The sequence below is a fragment of the Ursus arctos genome, unplaced genomic scaffold, assembly GCF_023065955.2.
Source record: "Ursus arctos isolate Adak ecotype North America unplaced genomic scaffold, UrsArc2.0 scaffold_7, whole genome shotgun sequence".
Lineage (NCBI taxonomy): Eukaryota > Metazoa > Chordata > Mammalia > Carnivora > Ursidae > Ursus > Ursus arctos.
In genome coordinates, this window is record NW_026623089.1 from 51186525 (window position 1) to 51207647 (window position 21123).

At 41.8% G+C, this 21123-nt stretch overlaps 2 protein-coding genes across 9 annotated transcripts in view; both read left to right on the plus strand.

Annotated features, from left to right (window-relative positions):
• The first annotated feature begins 1450 nt into the window (after window positions 1–1450).
• Window positions 1451–8388, plus strand: MYOZ1 (myozenin 1). 2 transcript variants are annotated; one of them, XM_044386177.2, is made up of 6 exons: window positions 1451–1579; window positions 2754–2844; window positions 3776–3954; window positions 5530–5779; window positions 6159–6324; window positions 7884–8388. In XM_044386177.2, exons 2-6 carry the CDS (start codon window positions 2772–2774, stop codon window positions 8113–8115), a joined length of 900 nt encoding a protein of 299 aa, XP_044242112.1. In that variant the 5' UTR covers window positions 1451–1579; window positions 2754–2771; the 3' UTR covers window positions 8116–8388. The 2 variants fall into 2 exon arrangements, with proteins under 2 accessions (XP_044242112.1, XP_044242113.1); XM_044386178.3 differs by lacking the exon at window positions 1451–1579 and adding an exon at window positions 2098–2508.
• Window positions 8389–11608: 3220 nt separating this feature from the next.
• USP54 (ubiquitin specific peptidase 54) overlaps window positions 11609–21123 on the plus strand; it is a 141388-nt gene continuing 131873 nt past the window's right edge. For 3 of the 7 annotated variants that reach the window (XM_044386163.3, XM_057308783.1, XM_048219243.2), the window contains exon 1: window positions 11609–13564. The gene's annotated coding sequence lies outside the window, so the exon portion shown is untranslated. Of the gene's footprint in view, window positions 13565–13800; window positions 13919–21123 lie in introns of those variants that run through there. The other 4 variants (XM_057308782.1, XM_048219244.2, XM_048219242.2 and 1 more) reach the window with 2 other exon arrangements.

Here is a 21123-nt window from a genome sequence, read left to right on the forward strand (position 1 = left end):
GAGTCTAACATAGAAGAGAAGGCACTGGAGGCAGGCTAAAATTAAGGACTTCTGAGAGGGAAAGTGCTATTACTCCAGCAGGGGGCATATTTGTGCAAATAACCAGGCCCAGGACCCTGATGCTCCCTTGTATGGTCACAGAATTCCAAAGGAAGGGCCCATTGAGCATAGGTTAAATATTCTCTTCATCTACTCGGTAGTTTTAGGTACTCAATCAAAGGAGACCAAAACTGTGGTTTGCTTTTGTTTTTGTTTTTGAGAGTAGGATGGTGGTGATGACAAAATCACCATTTGCCATTTTAATTTTTTCTTCTCATTGCTTCTTTGGGTTGGGAGGAAATGGAGAAGGAGGACAAAAGATGAGGGGTCTGGAGGCTAAACTGGTCTGGGCAGAGGCCAACTAGAGGGGGTTGGGATGACCTTTCAGTCCATGGCCTGAGCCTGAAAAGTTCAGGATGGGAAAAGGACGTGGTCAGGAAGAGTAGGGAGCTCACGGAGTGACAGAGGGGCATTCTGGAAGCTACAAAATCACTTCCTAAAACAGCCACAGCAGGGTGGAGGTGACTGCAACAGAGGTGCAGCGGCAGCTGGTTCCAGAATCTGGGCAGGTGGAGGGGGATCCAGGATGTTCATGCAGCTACTGAGGAAAAGTCTGGGTGAATGACAGGCTTCCCTCAAGGAGGCTCTCAAACTTGAGCCCTTGCCCAGGGGATCCTCTGGAAGAGTATGAATGGGACAATCTAGATCCTATATGATGTGTGGTCCCTTTGAAGAAAATCCCAAGTGGGAACCCCAGAGAGTAAGGATCTGGCATACATGTACTTCTCAGACATCAACATCTATCCTGCAAAGCAGGCTGAACTGAGCACCCCAACAACAAATGGGGATGAAAAGGCAAAAATTGGTAAAGTCTTCCCCCACGTCATCTCTGACAACATAGGAAGCGCTGGGTTTCATTAATTTGGTCCCTTATCCTGCCAAGATCTGGCTTTTCAGGAAAGACCAACCCATCAAGGAGCTTTCAATGAACAGCTCCATTGTGTACAGACTTCCTTTCCCCAAACACAGCACCTTAAGCCCTCCCACCATCAAAATGCACCTACGTGTCCCTCCAACTCCAGCCTGGACTGGTTTTGAGTGGCTCTTCAGACATGTTCTCCACAGTCTTGCTCTCTCACTCTGAATTCCTATCCACCACTTTCTGCTTGCTTCCTCTTTCCCTTTCAGTTTTCAGTTTCTCCCTGAATGCTTCTTTGGTTTTCAGACTCCAGATGCCAAGAAAGGGGAGTCCCTGGGCAGACTGATCCCTGGCTCAGATAGCTTAGTGGGAGAATCCCAAAGGCCATTCCTCCCCTTCCTGAGCCTCTGGGCAAGGAGGGCGGGATCTTGGTTCCAGGGTCTCAGTACCCCCAGTGCCATTTGAGCTGCTTGTACTCATCATCTCTATTAATAACTACCCTCCCTCCCCCACTGCTAGTGCTGCCCCCACGCCTGCCCAGCTCAGGTTCTCCGGTCATAGCAGCTCAGTCCTCCAAAGCTGCTGGACCCCAGGGAGAGCTGACCACTGCCTGAGCAGCCGGTAAGTTTCCAGCTCTATGGCCAGAGGGGCTGGAGCCCATTCTGTTGACTGCTGTGTCTGTGTCTGCAATTCTGACCCTTGATCCTCCCTTATCTATGCTCTGCTCCCAGCTGTCTAGTTCAGGGGAGCCACAGAGTTCGAAGGAGAGGGGCCCAGGAAGGTGGGGGGAATGGAGATGTTGGAGGAGGCACTGGAATAGTAAGAAGGGGGTCTGAGAGGCTGGATGGAAAAAAAAGGGCCTAGCTAGTTAGGGCTGAGAGAGGTATGGTGAATGCCCATTTAGCAGTTCCTGGAGTCTGGCCTCAGCATACCCCATTAAGTTAGTAGAATTGCAGACGTGTTGTGAAACAGGACTCAGCAAGAAGACAGTGTTTTGCTGAGTGCCAACTTCTGTTAAGGAGGGGCTGGAGTCTGCATCTTTTCCCAGCTTGTCCCCCTCCACTGCCAGATTCTATTATTACGTTCCTGTCCCCCATCAACCCCCCACTGCTGTGATATTGCTGAATTGACATGCATCAGGGTTCAAATGCCCCCAGCCCTCCTCTCCACTCTAGCTCTGGGGCCTGAGGCAGGAGTGACTGAAAGGAGTGGCTGAAAGGAGTGAGCAAGGAACACTGCTGTGACCTCCCAGGCCACACTCCAGCTGGCCCAATAGGGGAGCAACAACCTCTCCTTCCTATGGAGAATGTTTTTGGCTGAATCTCCTCAACCCTGGCAGAACATTTTTCTGCCTTGCTGGGGCTTAAGGAAGACTGAGGAGAGACCAGAGTTTGGAATGACAACCCTAATCTGAGATCCCTATGAAAATAAAAACTTAAAGTCATGCCAAGCCATGAAACCTGGGTGCAGTGCCCTGTCTGTGTGTCATTTGTTTGTTCCTAATCCCTGTACAAGCTCTATTTAAACAGCAGGAAAGAGGTTGGTAGAAGGTAAGAGCAGACGGTGCATCTATACTTTCCCTAAAGCAATGGGTTTTCACTTTTGGGGGGATATCTATCTATCTATCTATCTATCTATCTATCTATCTATCTATCTATCGATCATCTTTTTAAATCTCATGAAAGCCCTTAACCTGAAACCCTTAACCCCAGGTTTAGAGGTACTGCCATACTGTAGATACTCCCCTTTTCCAGTTCCGGTCCATCCTCCAACTCCCCCTTCCCACCCTATCCAGGCTGAGTCTGCCTCCACAATGCCGCTCTCAGGAACCCCAGCCCCCAACAAGAAGAGGAAATCCAGCAAGCTGATCATGGAACTCACTGGAGGTATGGCATGTTTGCAGCTACCTAGTGTGGGACTTCTTGTTAAGAGCATCTCAGGCCCAAGAGTCCCAGAAAAACCATAGTTATATATGTCTTAGGGTGAAGAGATGTGAAGAGACAAGAGAAATTCCGTGGGGTGGGGGCAGGGAGAAAGATGGAGAAGGGATTCAACACTGACCACTCACCCTTCCACCCTTTTCACCTTGTAATCCGAGACAATAATATCCTTGCCATATCACCCAATGCAGGTCCAGGACAACAGGACTCACAGGTCAGTGAGCTTTGTTTGAGGAAGAGAATATATATGATGGAGACTGGCACACGGCAAAGTCTCAATAAATGGTTAACATCCTTACTTTTTACCCCAGAGCTAGGGAGCCTGTATAAGCACTTAAAATGAAAAAAAAAATAGGCATTTTTTCTTGGGGGGGGGGCAGTAGGAGTACAAGCATGTGAAGAGCTCTCCCAATATGCAGAGGCTGTCTATAGCCAGAGTTTACTGAGGGGAAAAGAAGGGAAAGGAGTTAAGACAAATCTGTATTTAGATGTGGTCAACTCCACACGGTGTTGGCCTTTGGGCTTGCCCCCATGGAATAGTTTCCCCAGTGGTCTCCATCTATGATGTTCCTTTAGTCCTTTTGCCTTGCACCCCATGCCTCTGCCCCTTCTGCCTCATTCACCCTCTCCACTCTAGTATCCCCACTGCTTCCACTCTGCACCCCAGTTCCCATGCATCGTCTCCAACTCCAAACCCAGGAAATAAAAATCTCTCACAAACAAGGTACAATTTGACCAGATGTCACAGACAATATCTGCTTCCCTCTGTGATCTCTGCAGGAGTCACCCACTTAGTTGTGGATGGCATCTGTATTCTGAGCCTAGAAAACCCTACTTTACTCTTCTCCTTGTCTCTTCCTCCCCACCTCCCTGGAAGGTGGACGGGAGAGCTCAGGCCTGAACCTGGGCAAGAAGATCAGTGTCCCAAGGGATGTGATGTTGGAAGAGTTGTCGCTGCTCACTAATAGGGGCTCCAAGATGTTCAAACTGCGGCAGATGCGGGTAGAGAAATTTATTTATGAAAACCACCCTGATGTCTTCTCTGACAGCTCAATGGTGAGTTTGGAACTTTACAACTCTCATAGCCTAGTGCCCCTTCTGACAGCTTCTTGGTAGGCCCTCAATCTCCAAAATACCACCAACCTCCTCTCCCTGCAAATTGATAGGCTTATTAAGTCCCCAGATATATTAAACCCCCAACAGCTCCAAGGTGAGTTACAGCCCAGCTCTGAAATTCAGTCTCTATCTTAGAGCTAGTGAGGGGGAAGGGGTGAAGAGTGTACACCCTCAGGGAGAAAATTCCATCCCAGTATGGCTTAGTGTTAAAGATAGGGTTGCCAGATAAGACGCAGGACACCAAGTCCTGTATTTTAAAGTTGAGATGTGCATGAATAATTTTTTAGTTAAGTTTGTCCCATGAAATATTTGAGACATAAAAATTCAATTCAACTCAATTTTTAAAATACAGGATACCAGTTAAATTTTAATTTCAGATATACAACAAATACTCTCTTACATATAAATATGTCCCATACAGTATTTGGAGTGTAATTGTAGTAAAAAAGTATTTACTGTGTATCTGAGATTCAAATTTAATTGGTGTCCTATAATTTTATTTGATAAGTCTGGCAACCCTAGAAAGAGTTAAGTGCTTTTTATAACCATCTCCTTCTTGAGCCATTCTTTTATCTAAAGGGTCTAAGGACTCCATGAAACTATCCTCTAAGATATTATGTCCCCTAGTGAGGATCCTTTTCCCAAGAGAAGTAGGGATTGGAAGGGTGTCAGGTACAAGATATTATAGCTGAGAAGGAGGGGATCTTCTCCATTACCTTTCTTCCCCCTCTACCATTACTGGGCAGCCAGGGGAAAGTGGAAATAGATGCCTACATGGGGCCAGAGGCAGGAGTGTCTGTCATTGGTCCTTATGTAGGAGCAGAGCAAAAATGCTGAGCCGGTCATATCTAACTTTAGGAGGCCAAAAGCCCTCGTCCCTGGCTGGGTCTGGTTACACTGGTTGGAGCAGAGGGGTGTGCATGGTGGGGTGGCTAGGAGAGCCTCCTGAAGGAGTTGGTGGGGTTATTTTTAGGCTTTGGGGCTGAATCCAGGGTTGCCCTTTTGGTCACCCTTCCCCCTACCTGCTACAGTTTCATGGTCAGGAGGTCCTGGTTCACAGGCACCAAGAGGAGAAAGAAGAGAAAGAGAAAGAAGAGAGCTTTGTCTGTTAGATAAGATTAAAAAAGGGGTGAAGGCTGAGATCCCTCTAGCTCTTCAAATTAAGCCTGGGTTCTCTGTCCCAACTCCATCCTTTTAAATTTTAGCTGAGCAGAAGTCTTGGTCCTCTTTGCCTTGGTAAGGATGGGAAAGGAAAGTGTAGAGAATGAGTTGCCCCCATCTTAAGATGTAATTGGAGGAACTAAGCCACGGGGGTCTTATCCCTTAAGGAGAGTTTAATTCCTTTCAGCCAGGCTATCCACCGTCCACCTATTGGAGGAGGAGTCTCAGAGGATTCAGTGTCTTCTGGTTAGCTATGGTCTCTGATCATCTCCTCCTTGCTATGCACACCTGTGTCTTTGTATGTTCCCCATACCTATTGCCTAACCTTCCCCTCACTTTGTCCTTTCTTTTCAGGATCACTTCCAGAAGTTCCTTCCCACAGTTGGGGGACAGCTGGGCACAGCTGGTCAGGGATTCTCCTACAGCAAGGACAGCAGTGGAGGCCAGGCAGGGGGAAGTGGCTCTGCCAGACAGTACGGCTCTGACCAGCAGCACCATCAGGGTTCTGGATCTGGATCTGGATCTGGGGGTACAGGTGGTCCTGGGGGACAGACTGGCAGAGGAGGAGCTGCTGGAACAGCAGGGGCTGGAGAGACAGGAACAGGCAAGTATCCTTACCCAAGACTAATGTGTCTGGTCCCTAGAGCAGAGATAACCCCAGGAATGAGGCCTAGACTGGGTTTAGGGAGCAAGGGAGGCATGCTGAGATACCTAGATGGACTCTCTGGAGATGGACTCTCAGGAGAATACCAAGATGTGTCTATTCCTCCCAGAAGCCTTGTCTTTCAGCCTTTCTGGCTTTTCAGTTTCAGTCACAGATCTGACCCCAGACTGTCATTATTCCACGAAACTAGCAGAGTTACCAGGATGTTATATCTTTGGTCTCTGGCCCCAACAAGTTCCCTAGTGCAAGGGTGTAAGACTAACTTTCACTGGCTACTAACCGTTATTATTGACTTAATTTTCTCTCCCGTGGCTGCCAGGAGACCAGACAGGTGGAGAAGGAAAACATATCACTGTGTTCAAGACCTATATTTCCCCTTGGGAGCGAGCCATGGGGGTTGACCCTCAGCAGAAAGTGGAGCTTGGCATCGACCTGCTGGCCTATGGGGCCAAACCTGAACTCCCCCAATATAAGTCCTTCAACAGGTAGGGGTTGTGAAGAGGGAACCAGATACATTCCAGTGTGTGGCACAGTGTCCTCAGTTGGGATGGAGACTTTGGTTCAAATGTTCCAGAAGGAGTCTGAGAAGGGAGGGAAGGAACATGGGGGCCGTAATTGAAGGCCTTTGCTTTTTTCACTCTAGCCCAGAGAAACAGTGCAGTATGATGAAGGAAACGTTTGCTGGGAGGCAAGATTTTAGTTCATTCTACCACTTATTAGTTGTGTTGGTCATGGGAAAATCACCCCACTTCTGAGCCTTGGTTGTCTTGCTGTAAAATGGGAATAATATAGGGGTGCCTGGGTGGCTCAGTCAATTAAACATCTGCCTTCTGCTCAGATCATAGTCCCAGGGTCCTGGGATCAAGCCCCACATTGGGCTCCCCTCTAGGGGGGAGTCTGCTTCTCCCTCTCCCTCTGAACCTCCCCTCAGCTCATGCTCTCACTCTCTCACTCTCTCTCAAACAAATAAATAAGAAATTAAAAAAAAAAGAAAATAATATATTACATGTTTAAAGGACTCTTGAAGTTCCCTTCTTCAAGGTTAGAATTCCATTACTGTCCTTGTAGTATGGTTCTATTTTTTTATACTCTAGTAAAGCTTACGTATCTTTTTTTTTTTTAAGATTTTATTTATTTATTTGACAGAGATAGCCAGCGAGAGAGGGAACACAAGCAGGGGGAGTGAGAGAGGGAGAAGCAGGCTCCCAATGGACGAGCCTGATGTGGGGCTCGATCCCAGAACACCGGGATCACGCCCTGAGCCGAAGGCAGACGTTTAACGACTGAGCCACCCAGGCGCCCCAGGCCTACCTATCTATTCTTTTGGAATTGTCTTCTTTAGACTGTGGATAGGAGATCTGTGTGAAAGCAGAATAGGGAGGCACTAGAGAAGTGTTTTGCATTTGACCCTAAGAAGCCTGAATTTTCCATGCAATGTTAATTCCTCTCACCAGGCCAGGGCTATCCACTGGAGATGGGGTAGGGGTTGTGATTACATTGATGATTACATTGTAATTTAAGGTGGTCTCAGACCCTTGGGTCTATAGTGTCTGAATCACAACTCTCCATGAAACTCTGTATCCAGTACCCACTAGACTCCTTTTCTCATTATAAGCTATGGGGAAACAAGCAAACTAGGAATAGGGAATGGAGTACTAAGGGAGAAGTAGAATAAGGAGTGCAGAAGCAATCCCTTTTTTTTTTTTTTTTAAATAAAGATTGTATTTACCCAGTTTAGAGAGAGAGAGAGACAGAGAGACCACATGAGCAGGGGGAGGAGCAGAGAGAGAGAGAGGGACAAGCAGACTTCCCGCTGAGCATGGAGCCTGACTCTGGGCTCAGCCTGGGGCTCAATCCCAGGACCCTGAGATCATGACCTGAGCTGGAGTCAGATGCTTAAATGACTGAGCCACCCATGTGCCCCGCAGGAGCAATCTTAAACTAAAATTCACAGACTTCCTCATCCTCAAAACAGGGTAACATCTTACTATAAAGCTGTTTCTTTTGTTCTGGTTTTTAATTAAATAATGTGTCCCCTTTTCAGGACAGCAATGCCTTACGGTGGATATGAGAAGGCCTCCAAACGCATGACCTTCCAGATGCCCAAGTTTGACCTGGGGCCCCTACTGAGTGAACCCCTGGTCCTCTACAACCAGAGCCTCTCCAACAGGCCTTCTTTCAATCGAACCCCTATTCCCTGGATGAGCTCTGGGGAGCCAGTAGACTACCACGTGGATATTGGCATCCCCTTGGATGGAGAAACAGAAGAGCTGTGAGGTGTTTCCTCTTCTACTGTGCATCGGTTTTCTCTTATCAGGTTCCAAATTGGAAAGGGAATGCCGAGCAGGATGCCCCTATGTAAATCCTTGTGGGAATGGAGGGAAAAAAGAGGGAGATACTTGTCTTTCTAGTCTTCACTCCAAGTCCCCACTCCAAGCATCCTTCCTCACCAACTTAGAGCTCCCCTTCCATTTGCTCTGTATGGAACCTACTCTTTTATGGAATTTGCTCTGCCACCGGTAACAGTCAATAAACTTCAAGGAAATGAACTCATTCTTCCTCTGATATTCAAGGGCAGATGAAAACTGAGGCTAACAATGCACAGAGACTAATTAAAGTCAAGTACTAAACATTCATTATTCAGACTTCAAGACCAGACCTGAGCTCTGGTTGCTTATACATCCACACCCACACCCATACCCACGAGACCATATTCATAGGTGTATACAAAGACATAATTATTCAATAGTACATAAGGCAATCATGTACAAACACATATGCTGGCCCATATGTGGGCAAAGCTAAGAAGCTATTGTGCACTGTGGTTAGGAAGTAGGTGTTGGTGACCCTAGTATTAGCTCTCTTTGTGTAGGTGACTAGATAGTGGGATGATCAGGATTACCCAATTATCACAGAACTAGAGCATGCCATAAAGTTTCCAGATGAGAACAGAGTGGACTAAGGAATATGTGGATCAAAGGTTACAGATTCCTGGAAGGATGGCATATGGTAGAGGGCCATGTTAGAATCCAGAGGTAAGTGGAAGAAACCAGGTGTAGTTATAGTATGCCTGGTTCTGTGTGAACACATCAAGAAAAGATCTAAGGGTCATAAGGGCACTTCAGTGGTATTCAGAAAGCACTGTAATTGGGAAAAAACTATGACAGCCCTCTAGGGATGAGCAACAACACTCTTTTTATTTTTATTTTTATTTCAAGTATGTAGCTTCTTTAGAGTCCCAGACTTACCTCTGTGTTCCTCAAAATGATAGTGATACAGCCCAGGAAGAATAAAGACATGGTTTAATAGGATCTGGGAAAATAACTTCGGAGGAGGGCTGGCTGAATTCAGCCAACTCCATGGGCCATTAATGATTTTATTAAGTTGCTAGACTCTGCATAGATGGATCCAGTTTTCATGGACTTTGGGTCACATGACATTTACCCTGATCATTTCCCTTTACAACCTAAACAAATTTCAGGGGTTCATACTTCCTCTAAACTTGTACACAAAACTCTATTTCTGTGTGTATTTTTTCTTTTTCTTTTTAAGATTTTATATTTAAGTAATCGCTACACCCAACGTGGGGCTCGAACTCACAACCCGGAGATCAAGAGTCATAACACTCCACTGACTGAGCCAGCCAGGTGTCCCCCTCCTTTTTTTAAGTTACTGTCCCTGCTGTTTATTATTTACAAAAATGTATGAAGTATTTGCACTAAATGTTACAATGCTTATACTATATACATTTTAATGTAGTACACACAACTCTTATTTCAGTTTTTAAAAAGATTTACTTATTTGAGAGAGAGAGAGAGAGAAAGTGCAAGTGAGGGGAAGAGCAGAGGGAGAGAGAGACTCTCAAGCAGACTCTCTGCTAAGCATGGAGCCCAATGTGGGGCTCCATCTCTTGACCCTGAGACCATGACTCGAGCCAAAACCAAGAGTTGGATGCTTAACTGACTGAGTCAACGAGGCACCCTGCACGTGCAAATTTTAAATTAAAAAATTTATTATTATTTTTAAAATTCAATTTAGTTAACATACAGTGTATTATTAGTTTCAGAGGTAGAATTTAGTGATTCATCAGTTGCATATAACACCCAGTGCTCATTGATACTCAAGTGCCCTCCTTAATGCCCATCACCCAGTATCCTATCCCCTCACTCACCTCCTCTTCTGCAACCCTCAGTTTGTTCCCTATAGCCAAGAGTCTCTTATGATTTGCCTCCCTCTCTGTTTTTATGTTACTTTGTTTTTCCTTCCCTTCCCCTATGTTCATGTTTTGTTTCTTAAATTCTACGTACGTGAAATCATATATTTGTCTTTCTCTGATTTATTTTACTTAGCATAATACCTATAGTTCTATCCATGTTGTTGCAAATGGCAAGATTTCATCCTTTTTGATGGCTGAGTAATATTCCCCCCTTTTTTCTAGAGATCCTTCAGTGTGTATTTTTCTAAGGAGAGTGTTGCCATAGGTTGGATTTCTCCCCAAATAGACCCTGAGACAAAGATTCGGATGTAAGTAATCCCAGAAAGTTGGATGGTGATCCCAGAAATCCAAACAGTGTAAGGGAGTGAGAAGAAAGCCAGTAAAGGTGCTTTGGGCAACTGGAGTTGAATCCCATTTGGTACTGTCTGAAAAAAATGCTATTCAAAGTGTGGTCCATGGACTGGCAGCATTATTATTTCCTGCAAGATTGGTTAAAATGCAAACTGAAGAATCTGTGTCTTTGATCTCTCCAGGCAATTCATATGTGTCAGTAGATTTTCGGAAACACTCCTTTAGAATAGACCTCAGAATTGCCCCACTGAGAGGGTGAGGAACTGTAGTATTTAGCCACAAAATTCCATCTTTCATTGGTTGCATATTGCTACTGGGAATGTTAACTCTGCTGGTTCTTCCAGGCAAAGAAATACTCATGTGTCTGAGGTAGGAAGCTATGGACTTGTACTGTCTACCAAAGCTGTAGTAAGCCGTGCAGTGGGCTGAGGGAATATGGGTAGGGCATCAACAGGATCTGGATAATGGTTCATAGTTTTCATCAGATTCTCACGTTTAAAAATTTGTGATCCTTTCCCCAAAGTTAATGACTATATTCCCTTTTTTTTTTTGTCCTCACTCCCAGGACTATATTCCTTTAACAAATGTTTATTGAGTGCCTATTGTATACCAGGTATTATGTCAGGCAGCAGCTGTACAAAGACACATAACAACTTTCACGTAACATAGAGATTTCACAGTCAACCATAAAATAACTATTAAATGCCTATCCTTAAAATTGGGGTAAAAAAAAAAGTCCAAGGTCTGCTAGTTAACAGCTCTGGGAACCTAGAAACTTAATTTTTCCAAGCTCAGAATGTCTGAAATCTTAAATATAACAAAAAAATTATGACACAAGCTTATTAATTTTACAGGGAGCTCAGGTTTCTTGTGAAATTACCTTCTCAGTAGAGAAGTCTACTTGTTTTATTTTTTTTTACAATTATTTATTTATTTATTTATTTATTTATTTATTTGACAGAGAGAGAGAGAGAGTACAAGCGGGGGAGCAGCAGGCAGAGGGAGAGGGAGAAGCAGACTCCCTGCTAAGCAGGGGGCCCGACGTGGGGCTGGATCCCAGGACCCCAGGATCATGACCTGAGCCGAAGGCAGACGCTTAACTGACTGAGCCACCCAGGCGCCCTGAGAATTCTACTTGTAAGTCAGATTATTATCAGAGGTTGCAATGGTGGTTTTCTTTTTCTTTCCTTTAAAAAATTTTTTATTTAAATTCAATTTAATTAACACATACTGTATTATTAGTTTCAGAGGTAGAATTTAATGACTCATTACTTCAAGTGTCCCCATTAATGCCCATCACCCAATTACCTCATTCCCCCTCAATGGTGGTTTAATGTATTAAAGTGCACACGTGCACAGGATCCAGCCAGTGGAATCCTCAAGCTTTGCTATGTCTTTGCCTGGACACTATTCTGTTAAAAAATCTTTTCTTCAAAAATGTTTCATACATTTGAATACCACAGTTCACAGAGGCCACATATTGGCAGCAGATCTAGCTGTTTATACTGCTCACAGATATTTTATTTGTCATCACTTTATTTTATTTTTATCTTTGTCATCATTGTGTTTCAAAACTCAGGAGCTCAAGGGAGCTACCCTTTAGATAGGAGCTTGTACTCTCCAATGAGTCTTAGTCCCCACTACTACCTATTGTTTTACAGTAGGTCCATCTTTTATTGTTCCTTGCCTATCTTCTGCAATCATTTGAGTTAGCACTTCAAGAATTTCTTCTACATAAAACACAATGCCCATAATACCATCCCCATAAAGTTACCCAGGTAGGGTATTCTCTAGTCCATGGTCTAGAGCTTTCCTTTCCAGTACTAATCACTAGTCACATGTAGTTATTGAGCTCTTGAAATGTGTCTAGTTCAAATTGAGATGCTCTGTAAATATAAACCCTAGATTTTGAAGACTTAATATGAAAAAACTAAAATATCTCAATAATTTTAAATATTTTTAAAAAAATTTAAAATTTAAAATATTGATTACATGTTGAAATATTTTGAATGCTAGGTTAAATTACTAAAATTAATTTCATATTTCTTACTTTTTGAAAATGTTGCCACTAGAAATTTTAAGTTGCATAATGCAACTCACAATATATTTCTATTGGACAGTATTGGTCTAGACTATGAGAACTATTCAGGGGCTTTGAGGGAAGAATGTGAATTTCCCACTTATTCTATTCTCTTACTTGTTCCTGTTTCACTCTTCCTTGTTCACCAACGTTTCTTCTTGTTTTGTTTTTAAGTCAAGTGCAGTAGTGAGGATGGGGAAAGAGTAGAACACGGAACTGTGAAAAATCAACTGAAATAATTCACTACCTTCGGACCAGCCTCACCAACGTTCTTTAAATCCATCTTCTGATCCAGATGCTATTCAGTCTGCATTTACAGTTGTCCGAGAGCAGAGAAAAAGCCCTACAACTGAAAGTCAGGAATTAAGGATGTGTCCACAGAGCTGCAAGCAGCAAGCGCAAAGTTCAAAACATATACCAATGCAGTCCACTTCCCGCATCCAAGGCCAAACACCTGTGCTTATGTTCGATTTTTTTTTAAACCTTTTATTTCCTATTTTGGTCTGGCGAACTGATAGGGGTGGGGAATCCGTGAATAAACAAATATTTCTGTGAAACCAAATACCATTTGCAAACTAGCGTGAGAATGGATGAAAACTTCTTGAAGGTTTTGAGGGGATGGTAAGGTCAATTTCTGGCTTGCTCGCTCCATCTCTAACCACTCCGAATGCCTAAGGAAAATGCCAAGAAAAAGGGACTTCAACTAAAGGCGACACTACTCTTCGAGGAACTTGGAGGCCACATCCCTAAAGTTAGTCCAGTGTAGGGCTCGCCATACTAACTTCTCCCAGCTCAGCCCGTCCTCCCGGCAATAGTTTTCCGACTCTTTCGCTCCAGAGTCTTCCTTCCCACCACTAGACCTTTCCAAGCCACCCCTAAAACGCTTGCCTGCCGCCATTTTACACACTACTATCGCGAGATATACTTAGCCTTCTCGAGCCTGACTCGTTTACTTTCTTGCGAGAAGCTCTTCTCGGCTGTTCTCGCCGTTAGCTGAGGAAAGTGTCGCGAGAGCTGGTTGCCTTGGCTCCCTGTAGCTATAGCAGCCGCGGCGGTTAAGGATGCGGCGGCAGGAGCTGTGAGTGCGACACCCTCAGGGGGGCGGGGTCGGAGGTAACGGGGTACAGGGGGTATCTCTGGTTGGGGGGTAGGTAGGGAGGAGTGGGCCCATGTGTGACGTGTGAGGGAGAACCTAGGTCCAGTGGGTACGGGGACCTGACGCTGGTTTGCACTAGGACACTCAGGGAGGGCTAGAGCTGCCGTGAGGTCCAGTGGGAGGGACCCGGGTGTAGTAGGGTTCAAGGGGCAGGGGCCGGAGCGTGGAGGGTGTGTGCATTGGCAGGAAGAGGGTTACGCGGACTCAGAACTGGATAAAGGGACCTGACTACATCGAGGAATAAGTGGGAAGAAATGGGGTATCGCGAAGAAGAGGGTATGTTGAACGGGAGCACGGAGGTTGGGCCCGGTTTGTCTTGCACTGGGGGGATGGAGGGCCGGTGTCGGACCCTTCGCAGCTTCTGGGGGTCCGCCGGACGCTGGTCTAGGACTGCGCGCCAGGACCTGGGTCCTAAATGGCGAGGCGGGAATGGTGGCGTCCGGGACCTCCACCACCTCCCGCCCCTTCCAAAGAAATTCCCCACGGGCTATGAGATGTGGAAGTAGGGTCCTGGTGAACTAGTATTAGTTGGTAAGGTTCTTTCTGCGGAGAGACTGTGAGTGGAATAATGAATGATTGCTGCTGTAAAGTGTGGGGTGGGGGCGGGAGAGAAATTCTTGAGGAAAAAAACTAAGATGTGCTTCCTCTGGAGCGTATTGAGTTGGAAAAAGGGGTGTGTGTGCTGAGATCACGTTTCTTCCCAGATTCATTCAAGTATAGAATTTCTTTACGGTGTACTTATGAAATTACATATGCAGTGTAAAACCAGTTTAGCTGATAGAGTAGAAGAATGTGCAGTACGACACTTAAGCCTTCCACGAATGTAATTTAAAAACTAAGGAAAGTGTTTCTGTTGCAACAGCAGCAAGCTGAACACTAGGGATAGTTTTAGTTAAGTTGAATATAAAACTTAGTATTCCCAATGTGTGCATCAGGTTATTTGCCTTTTAAGAAATGAAGTTTTTTGTTTTTTGTTTTTTTGTTTTTGTTTTTAAAGGAAACGGAACAAGTTTGAGTATCTGCTAATCTGGGAATAAAAGGAATCTCTCGGGAGTTAAAATCAAGGAGAGGGCAAAATATTTAGTTTCTGAGTCTTGAGATTGTTTTTTGGGAGACGGGTTTGGACCACTTTGCTCTTGAACTCTTATTTCAAGGGGACACAATGGCTTTAATTCAGGCATAAAAATAATTTACCCATTTCAGTCTACAGATACAAACTTTCTGATAATTTTTCTCACTATCTTTTGTAGGTATAAATTTGCAGGGGATAACCTCTCTTGATTATGTAACTGGGTTTTTCCATGTTGAGGTTCACAAATTCATTAATTAGAATAATGGCAGTTAAATCCTTCTGGTACTAGTCTTGATGTGGTTAGTCACTGAACCTATTTATTTGATATGTGTTAGACTAAAACTTTTAATTTGTAATATTAGGAGATAAACGTTAAAGTAGAAGTGTTTTTCTGGGGCAAGATACAGCTTTATGTGGTTGGTTCCAAAAAATTTCGGCATGAATCAATTACGGAACTTTACTGAGTTCCTATTATGTATAGAGTACTGTGTTAGGCATTGGGGAGGGGAGGAGATTCATTCATTCATTTACCCATTCAGCAAACATTTATTGAGACCTATTTTGTGTGATTACTAAGCCTTCAGGATACAAATACAAGTAAGCTTTGCTCTCTGCTTTGCAATGCTCAGAATCTAGGAAGGGAGAGTTACAGAGAAAGAAATAATTACAATGTAATAAGCATAATAAATGAAACCAAGCTTATGAAACAAGGTTCTGGCCCTCAAGAGTTTACCTAGTTGACAAGACTAAAAGGGAAGAAATAATTTAAAAAATTACAAACATTAAGCAAATTCTAAACTGTGCTGCATAAGTAGAACATGTATTATGTTTCTCAGAAGAGAAAAGTTATAATGAAAGCTTGAGAAAATTCACAGGTCAGTTCATAATTTAAGTCTTCTTTTATACTCTTTTAAAATAAATACCACTGTATGTTCTTAAGTCAATAATAAGCATAATAACTAACATTTGTTGAGTGATTATTAATGTGCCAGGCACATTATCTCATTTTATCTTTATAACACTCTGCTCTTCAGCTGGTACTAGTACTTCAATTTTAGACAAGAAAATGGAAGCTTAAAAAATTAAGGAAGTTGCTAAAGATCATAGAGCTAGTAAATGGCAGATTAGGGATTGGAGTTGGAAATATATGTGATTGGAAAAACCTGAGCAAGATTCTTTTCTTTTGCAAGGAGGGTACTTTGGGATGGGGGGCCAGAGATTGAGGGTGGAATTGGCTAGAAGACCAGAATTCAATCTCTTTGTCTTTGTTCATGTCTTTCTCCCTCACATATTTGTACTATATATGGGAACTAATTTGAATATTAACATGACACTAAATATGAGATTTGTATTGTTGTACAGAGAATTGAGTAAATTGCCATATTCATGTTGTATATAATTGTATAGGGAGCTATGCTTGGGAAAATAGTTGTAACAAGCAATTGTTAACATTTGCAGTCTTCTAGAAAGTGATAATTTTAATAATAGAAATGGTTATCTATATTCAAATGCAGTGTAGGACAAATGTTATTGCAACAGACTTTAAGAGATTTAGTCAAACATTTTTTTATATTGCTGAGTTTTTTGTATCAAAAAAATGTATATACATATCACATATATTTATATATTTGCATTCAGACTTCTAAAAATCTATATTCTAAAGTTCAAAATCTGATTTCCTGGTTGAAATTCAAATTTTATATCTTAGTCCCTGGTTTCTTTAGAAATCTAAGTGAGAATGATAGATACCATCATTGTTGATACTTAGGTCTAGGTTTAATGCTTAGAGGTGGATGAGTCCAATCCATTTCCTTTCATATTAAGGAAACTAAAGCCTAGAGGAACTTTTCAATGACTTGCCAAAGTCACACAGCTGCAGTGTCCCAGGTGTCCTGATTTCCAATTAAGTGTTTCTTTTACTGTACCACATTGCCAAATTATATTTAATAATTGCTATACATGGATTATAGAAACTCTCAGCTAATTTCGGGAAACCAGTGTTGTCAGGAGGCTATTGATAGATGGAGTATAAACTGATTACTGTTTCCCTTATACTGTACTTATACTTCCTACTTTTACTTAGAATAAATGCAGCAGTCCTTCATCTATAGGCTGAAATAGCATGTGGCTATGAATGAGACTCCATGTTTTCTAGTATCTTTTAACTGAGTGAGCTGAGTGCATGTTTTTCATGTGACTTATTTTTGAGGCATTGAGACATTTTTCTAAGAAAAGTTTAGAGTAAGAGAGTGAGATGAGAGGAAGAACCTTGAGGGCAGAGCATGGAACTTCTATCCCAGAAAGACTGAAAACTGAAAGAGTAGTTGACGATATGTAAAGTGGATAATGGTCTAAAAGTATTCTTTAACTCTCAATCTCCATAGGAGAGCCTGAAGACCTTTTCTTCTACTTTGACACACATACCCTCTGGAAAGGTTCTATTCATTTATACTCCTCCCTGGATGAGAGTGGGAAAAAGTATTAATTTCTCAGCACTTGTATCAGCAATAATAGACATTGAACAAAGTAAAAACAGTTTACATGATAGGTGAAAAGTGATATCTAATTTTAAATTTCCATTTCTTTGATTGCCTGTGAAGTTGAACATTTTTCCATATTTATTTTTCTTTCTTGACTTCACCATTTATGTCTTCTTTAAAACACTTAAGAACATTTTTTTTAAAGATTTTATTTTTAACTAATCTCTGCACCCAACGTTGGGCTTGAATTTACAACCCCAAGATCAAAGGTGCCTGCTCTACTGAGTCAGCCAGGTACCCCAAAACACTTAAAAAAAAATTTTGTTAAGTAATCTCTACACCCAACGTGGGACTCAAACCTACAACCCCAAGATCGAGTTTTATGCTCTTACCAACTAAGCCAGCAGATGCCCCAATTTTTATAAATATTTAAATTGTATACTTAAAGAGAAAAGATAATACATTAAAAAAATTTATGTAGAGGCTAAGAAGCGAAGAATCTCCTTCCAGAATATTCTATTTGGTGGATTTTCTTCCAGTGATTTTTCTATGCCATTTATAATTTATCTATAGCTTTTTATGAATAATAATACATTTTTTCTGCAGCTCTTTTTTTTTTTAACTTAGCTGTGTGCCTGTGAGATCTCATCCTGTCAATACACACTGATTATATTTCATTTGAATTCCTGTAATTTATTTAATCATTCTTTTATTGATGGACATTTAAGTTATCCAAGATTTTTGCATTTACTAACTAAAATGAACATCCCTTATTCTTTTTTTTTTTTTTAAGATTTTATTTATTTATTCGACAGAGATAGAGACAGCCAGCGAGAGAGGGAACACAAGCAGGGGGAGTGGGAGAGGAAGAAGCAGGCTCATAGCGGAAGAGCCTGATGTGGGGCTCGATCCCATAACACCGGGATCATGCCCTGAGACGCTTAACCGCTGTGCCACCCAGGCACCCCGAACATCTCTCTTTTTTTTTTTTTTAAAGATTTTATTTATTCATTCGACAGAGATAGAGACAGCCAGCGAGAGAGGGAACACAAGCAGGGGGAGTGGGAGAGGAAGAAGCAGGCTCATAGCAGAGGAGCCTGATGTGGGGCTCGATCCCATAACGCCGGGATCACGCCCTGAGCCGAAGGCAGATGCTTAACCGCTGTGCCACCCAGGTGCCCCACCCCGAACGTCTCTTATTCTTGTGTCTTGTGTAAATGTTCTAGAATACCTCTAGAGTAATGTCTAGAATTGTTGCTTGAAATATATATATATTTTCAAAGATATTGCCAATCTGCCCTTCAAATAGTCTGTGTACTATTATGCATTCCACCAGCAGTTTATGAAAGCACCTATATCCTTACCTACTTGCCAACACTTGGTATTATCAATCTTGTACATTTTTACCAATATGGTGGGCAGAAAATTTTTGTTTTAATTTGCAGTTTTCAGATTACTTGTGAGTTTGAGCATCTTTTAATTTCTTTATTGGCTATTATATTTCCTTCTGTGAAATTTCTTATTCTATTCTTTGGCTTGTTTGAAGCTTTTTCTTTTACCTGTTGATTAACAAGAACTCTTTATATGTATGTGGATGCAAATCTGTATTTTTATATATAAATAGCACATATTTTCTCTAATGTGTTGCATTATCTACAGTCTATTGATGTACTAAACTTTTTATATTCATATAGTCCCATCTTCTTTTAAGATTTTTTAAAAATAATCTCTACACCCAATGAATGTAGGGCTTGAACCCACAACTCTGAGATCAGATAGAGTTGCATGCTCCAATGACTGAGCCAGCCAGGCACCCCAGTACCACCCAGTTTTAATTATCTGATTTACAGTATGTTTGAAGGACTTGTCCCCTCTCAGTCTTAGAATATATGTATGAAGAGACTTTTTCTTTCAGAATTAGCCTTTCAGATTTCATTACAAACAAAAATTCTGTTGGGATTGTAATTGGGATTAATTGAAATAGATTATTTACTTTATAGGACAATTTATATCTTTACAATGTTGAGACTTCCCATTTAGAAACAGGATATTCTCTTTATTCAAGTTAAAAAAAATCTTTCAGAAAAGTTTATAGTTTTCTTCATATTGATATTGTACATGTCTAATTTTTAGGTATTTTATAGTTATTTAAAGTTGTTGTGGCAATTGGGATCTTTTACCTTATGAGATTTAAAATATTGGTTATTGCTGACGTATAGTAAAACTATTGATTCTACTATGTTGATCTTGAATTGGATTTCCTTACAAAATGCTTTTACTAACTATAATCATTTTTCATTTGATTCTTTTGGATTTTCAAGAGAGTCATATATTCCAGCTGATGTCTTTGCCGGTTTTCATTTTGGCATATGCAATTTTTTTCTTATTTTGACATGTTTTAAAGCTCTTTATCAGAAAAGTATTAATCCTTTATCATATAGCTTGCAGTGTTTTTTTGTTTTGTTTTGTTTTTTGTTTTAGTTTGCTGTTTGTTTTTATGGGAAACCTCTTGACCATCAGTAGGTAAAACACTAGAATGGGATATTGCAATTTTTTTTTTTAAAGATGTTATTTATTTATTCGACAGAAATAGAGACAGCCAGCGAGAGAGGGAACACAAGCAGGGGGAGGGGGAGAGGAAGAAGCAGGCTCATAGCGGAGGAGCCTGATGTGGGGCTCGATCCCAGGACTCTGGGATCACGCCCTGAGCCGAAGGCAGACGCTTAACCACTGTGCCACCCAGGCACCCCTGCAATGTTTTGAAGTTATCTTTACACTAGGAAATTCTGAGAGGGTTAGAATTCTTTAAACCAAGTCTGGTGACTAAAACTATGAATTAAAACAATGGGGAAAAAAAGCCCACTTCTGGGTACAAATGGTATTTGTAAAATTCAGAAACTCTTTATCTTATGTATTGTGGTGTGCTATCTGAGTTAATGGAGTTGAATTTAAAGTTGGGGAGAAGATAGCTGAATAAAATTAACCAGGTTGAAAATCCATAGTAGAATATATAAATATATAAATAATATCTATATCTGATATTTAATCATACAATTAGAAGAAACTGCTTTTTTTTATTATTGTTATGCTTGGGGAAAAATAATTCTTTAGGAGCAACATCCCCTCATAGCTCTCTTCTGAAGAGAAACCTTGACATGTGAACATTCTTGAGATTAGCATTGAGAGAAGTTGGCATAGTAGAAAGGCACTGGAATTTAACAAACCTTGGCTCCCATTCCAGTTGTCAGTTATTAGCATTGTGATATTTAGGTCATTAAGCCATAGCCTCCTCTGTAGAATAAGGTGCTCAAAAATAGTAATTATTATTAATTTTCAGACCCGTAGCATACCATATCAAATAACATCATGTACTGCTCAAAATTGTTATTACCAGGGGTGCCTGGCTGGCTCAGTTGGTAAAGCATATGACTCTTGATCTTGGGGTCATGAATTCAAGCCCCATGTTGGACATAGAGCTTGGGTTAAAAAATTCGTACTGCCATACAGCTCCATTACATGGTGCAAATATTTGATGAAAGAGAAGACATGCTATAACCTAGAGGTCTGAATTCATGTTTGCTGCTGAACTGTCAGTTGTATGGATCCATTCAGATTAGGGGTTAGGAGAACCTAGAACCTAGAGTTAGGACCACTTAGAAACCTGTTAGAAACATAGAATTAGAATCCATGTTTTAACAAGATCCCCAGGTGATTCATATACACCTTAAAGTCTGAGAAGCAATGATCTAATTGGTAATATCTAAAGGATAGTACTAACTTGAAGTTCAAGAGAATCCAATTTAGTAGTTGTGACAAAGCAGCAGGGTTGAGATGATAGGAACTATAGAAAATTAGGCAGGTAGTCACTTTGTGGTTCCAGATGATTCATTTATTCACTGTAGGACCCTCTCAACAAGCTGGGGCATACA

What these genes read in the sequence shown, in the direction of transcription:
- MYOZ1 (XM_044386177.2), top strand. Translation starts at nt 2,772, where the DNA reads ATGCCGCTCTCAGGAACCCCAGCCCCCAACAAGAAGAGGAAATCCAGC. An exon ending in TCTTCTCTGACAGCTCAATG is followed by an intron (nt 3,955 to 5,529) that starts GTGAGTTTGGAA and finishes CTTTCTTTTCAG; the next exon opens with GATCACTTCCAGAAGTTCCT. An exon ending in GGCTGGAGAGACAGGAACAG is followed by an intron (nt 5,780 to 6,158) that starts GCAAGTATCCTT and finishes CGTGGCTGCCAG; the next exon opens with GAGACCAGACAGGTGGAGAA.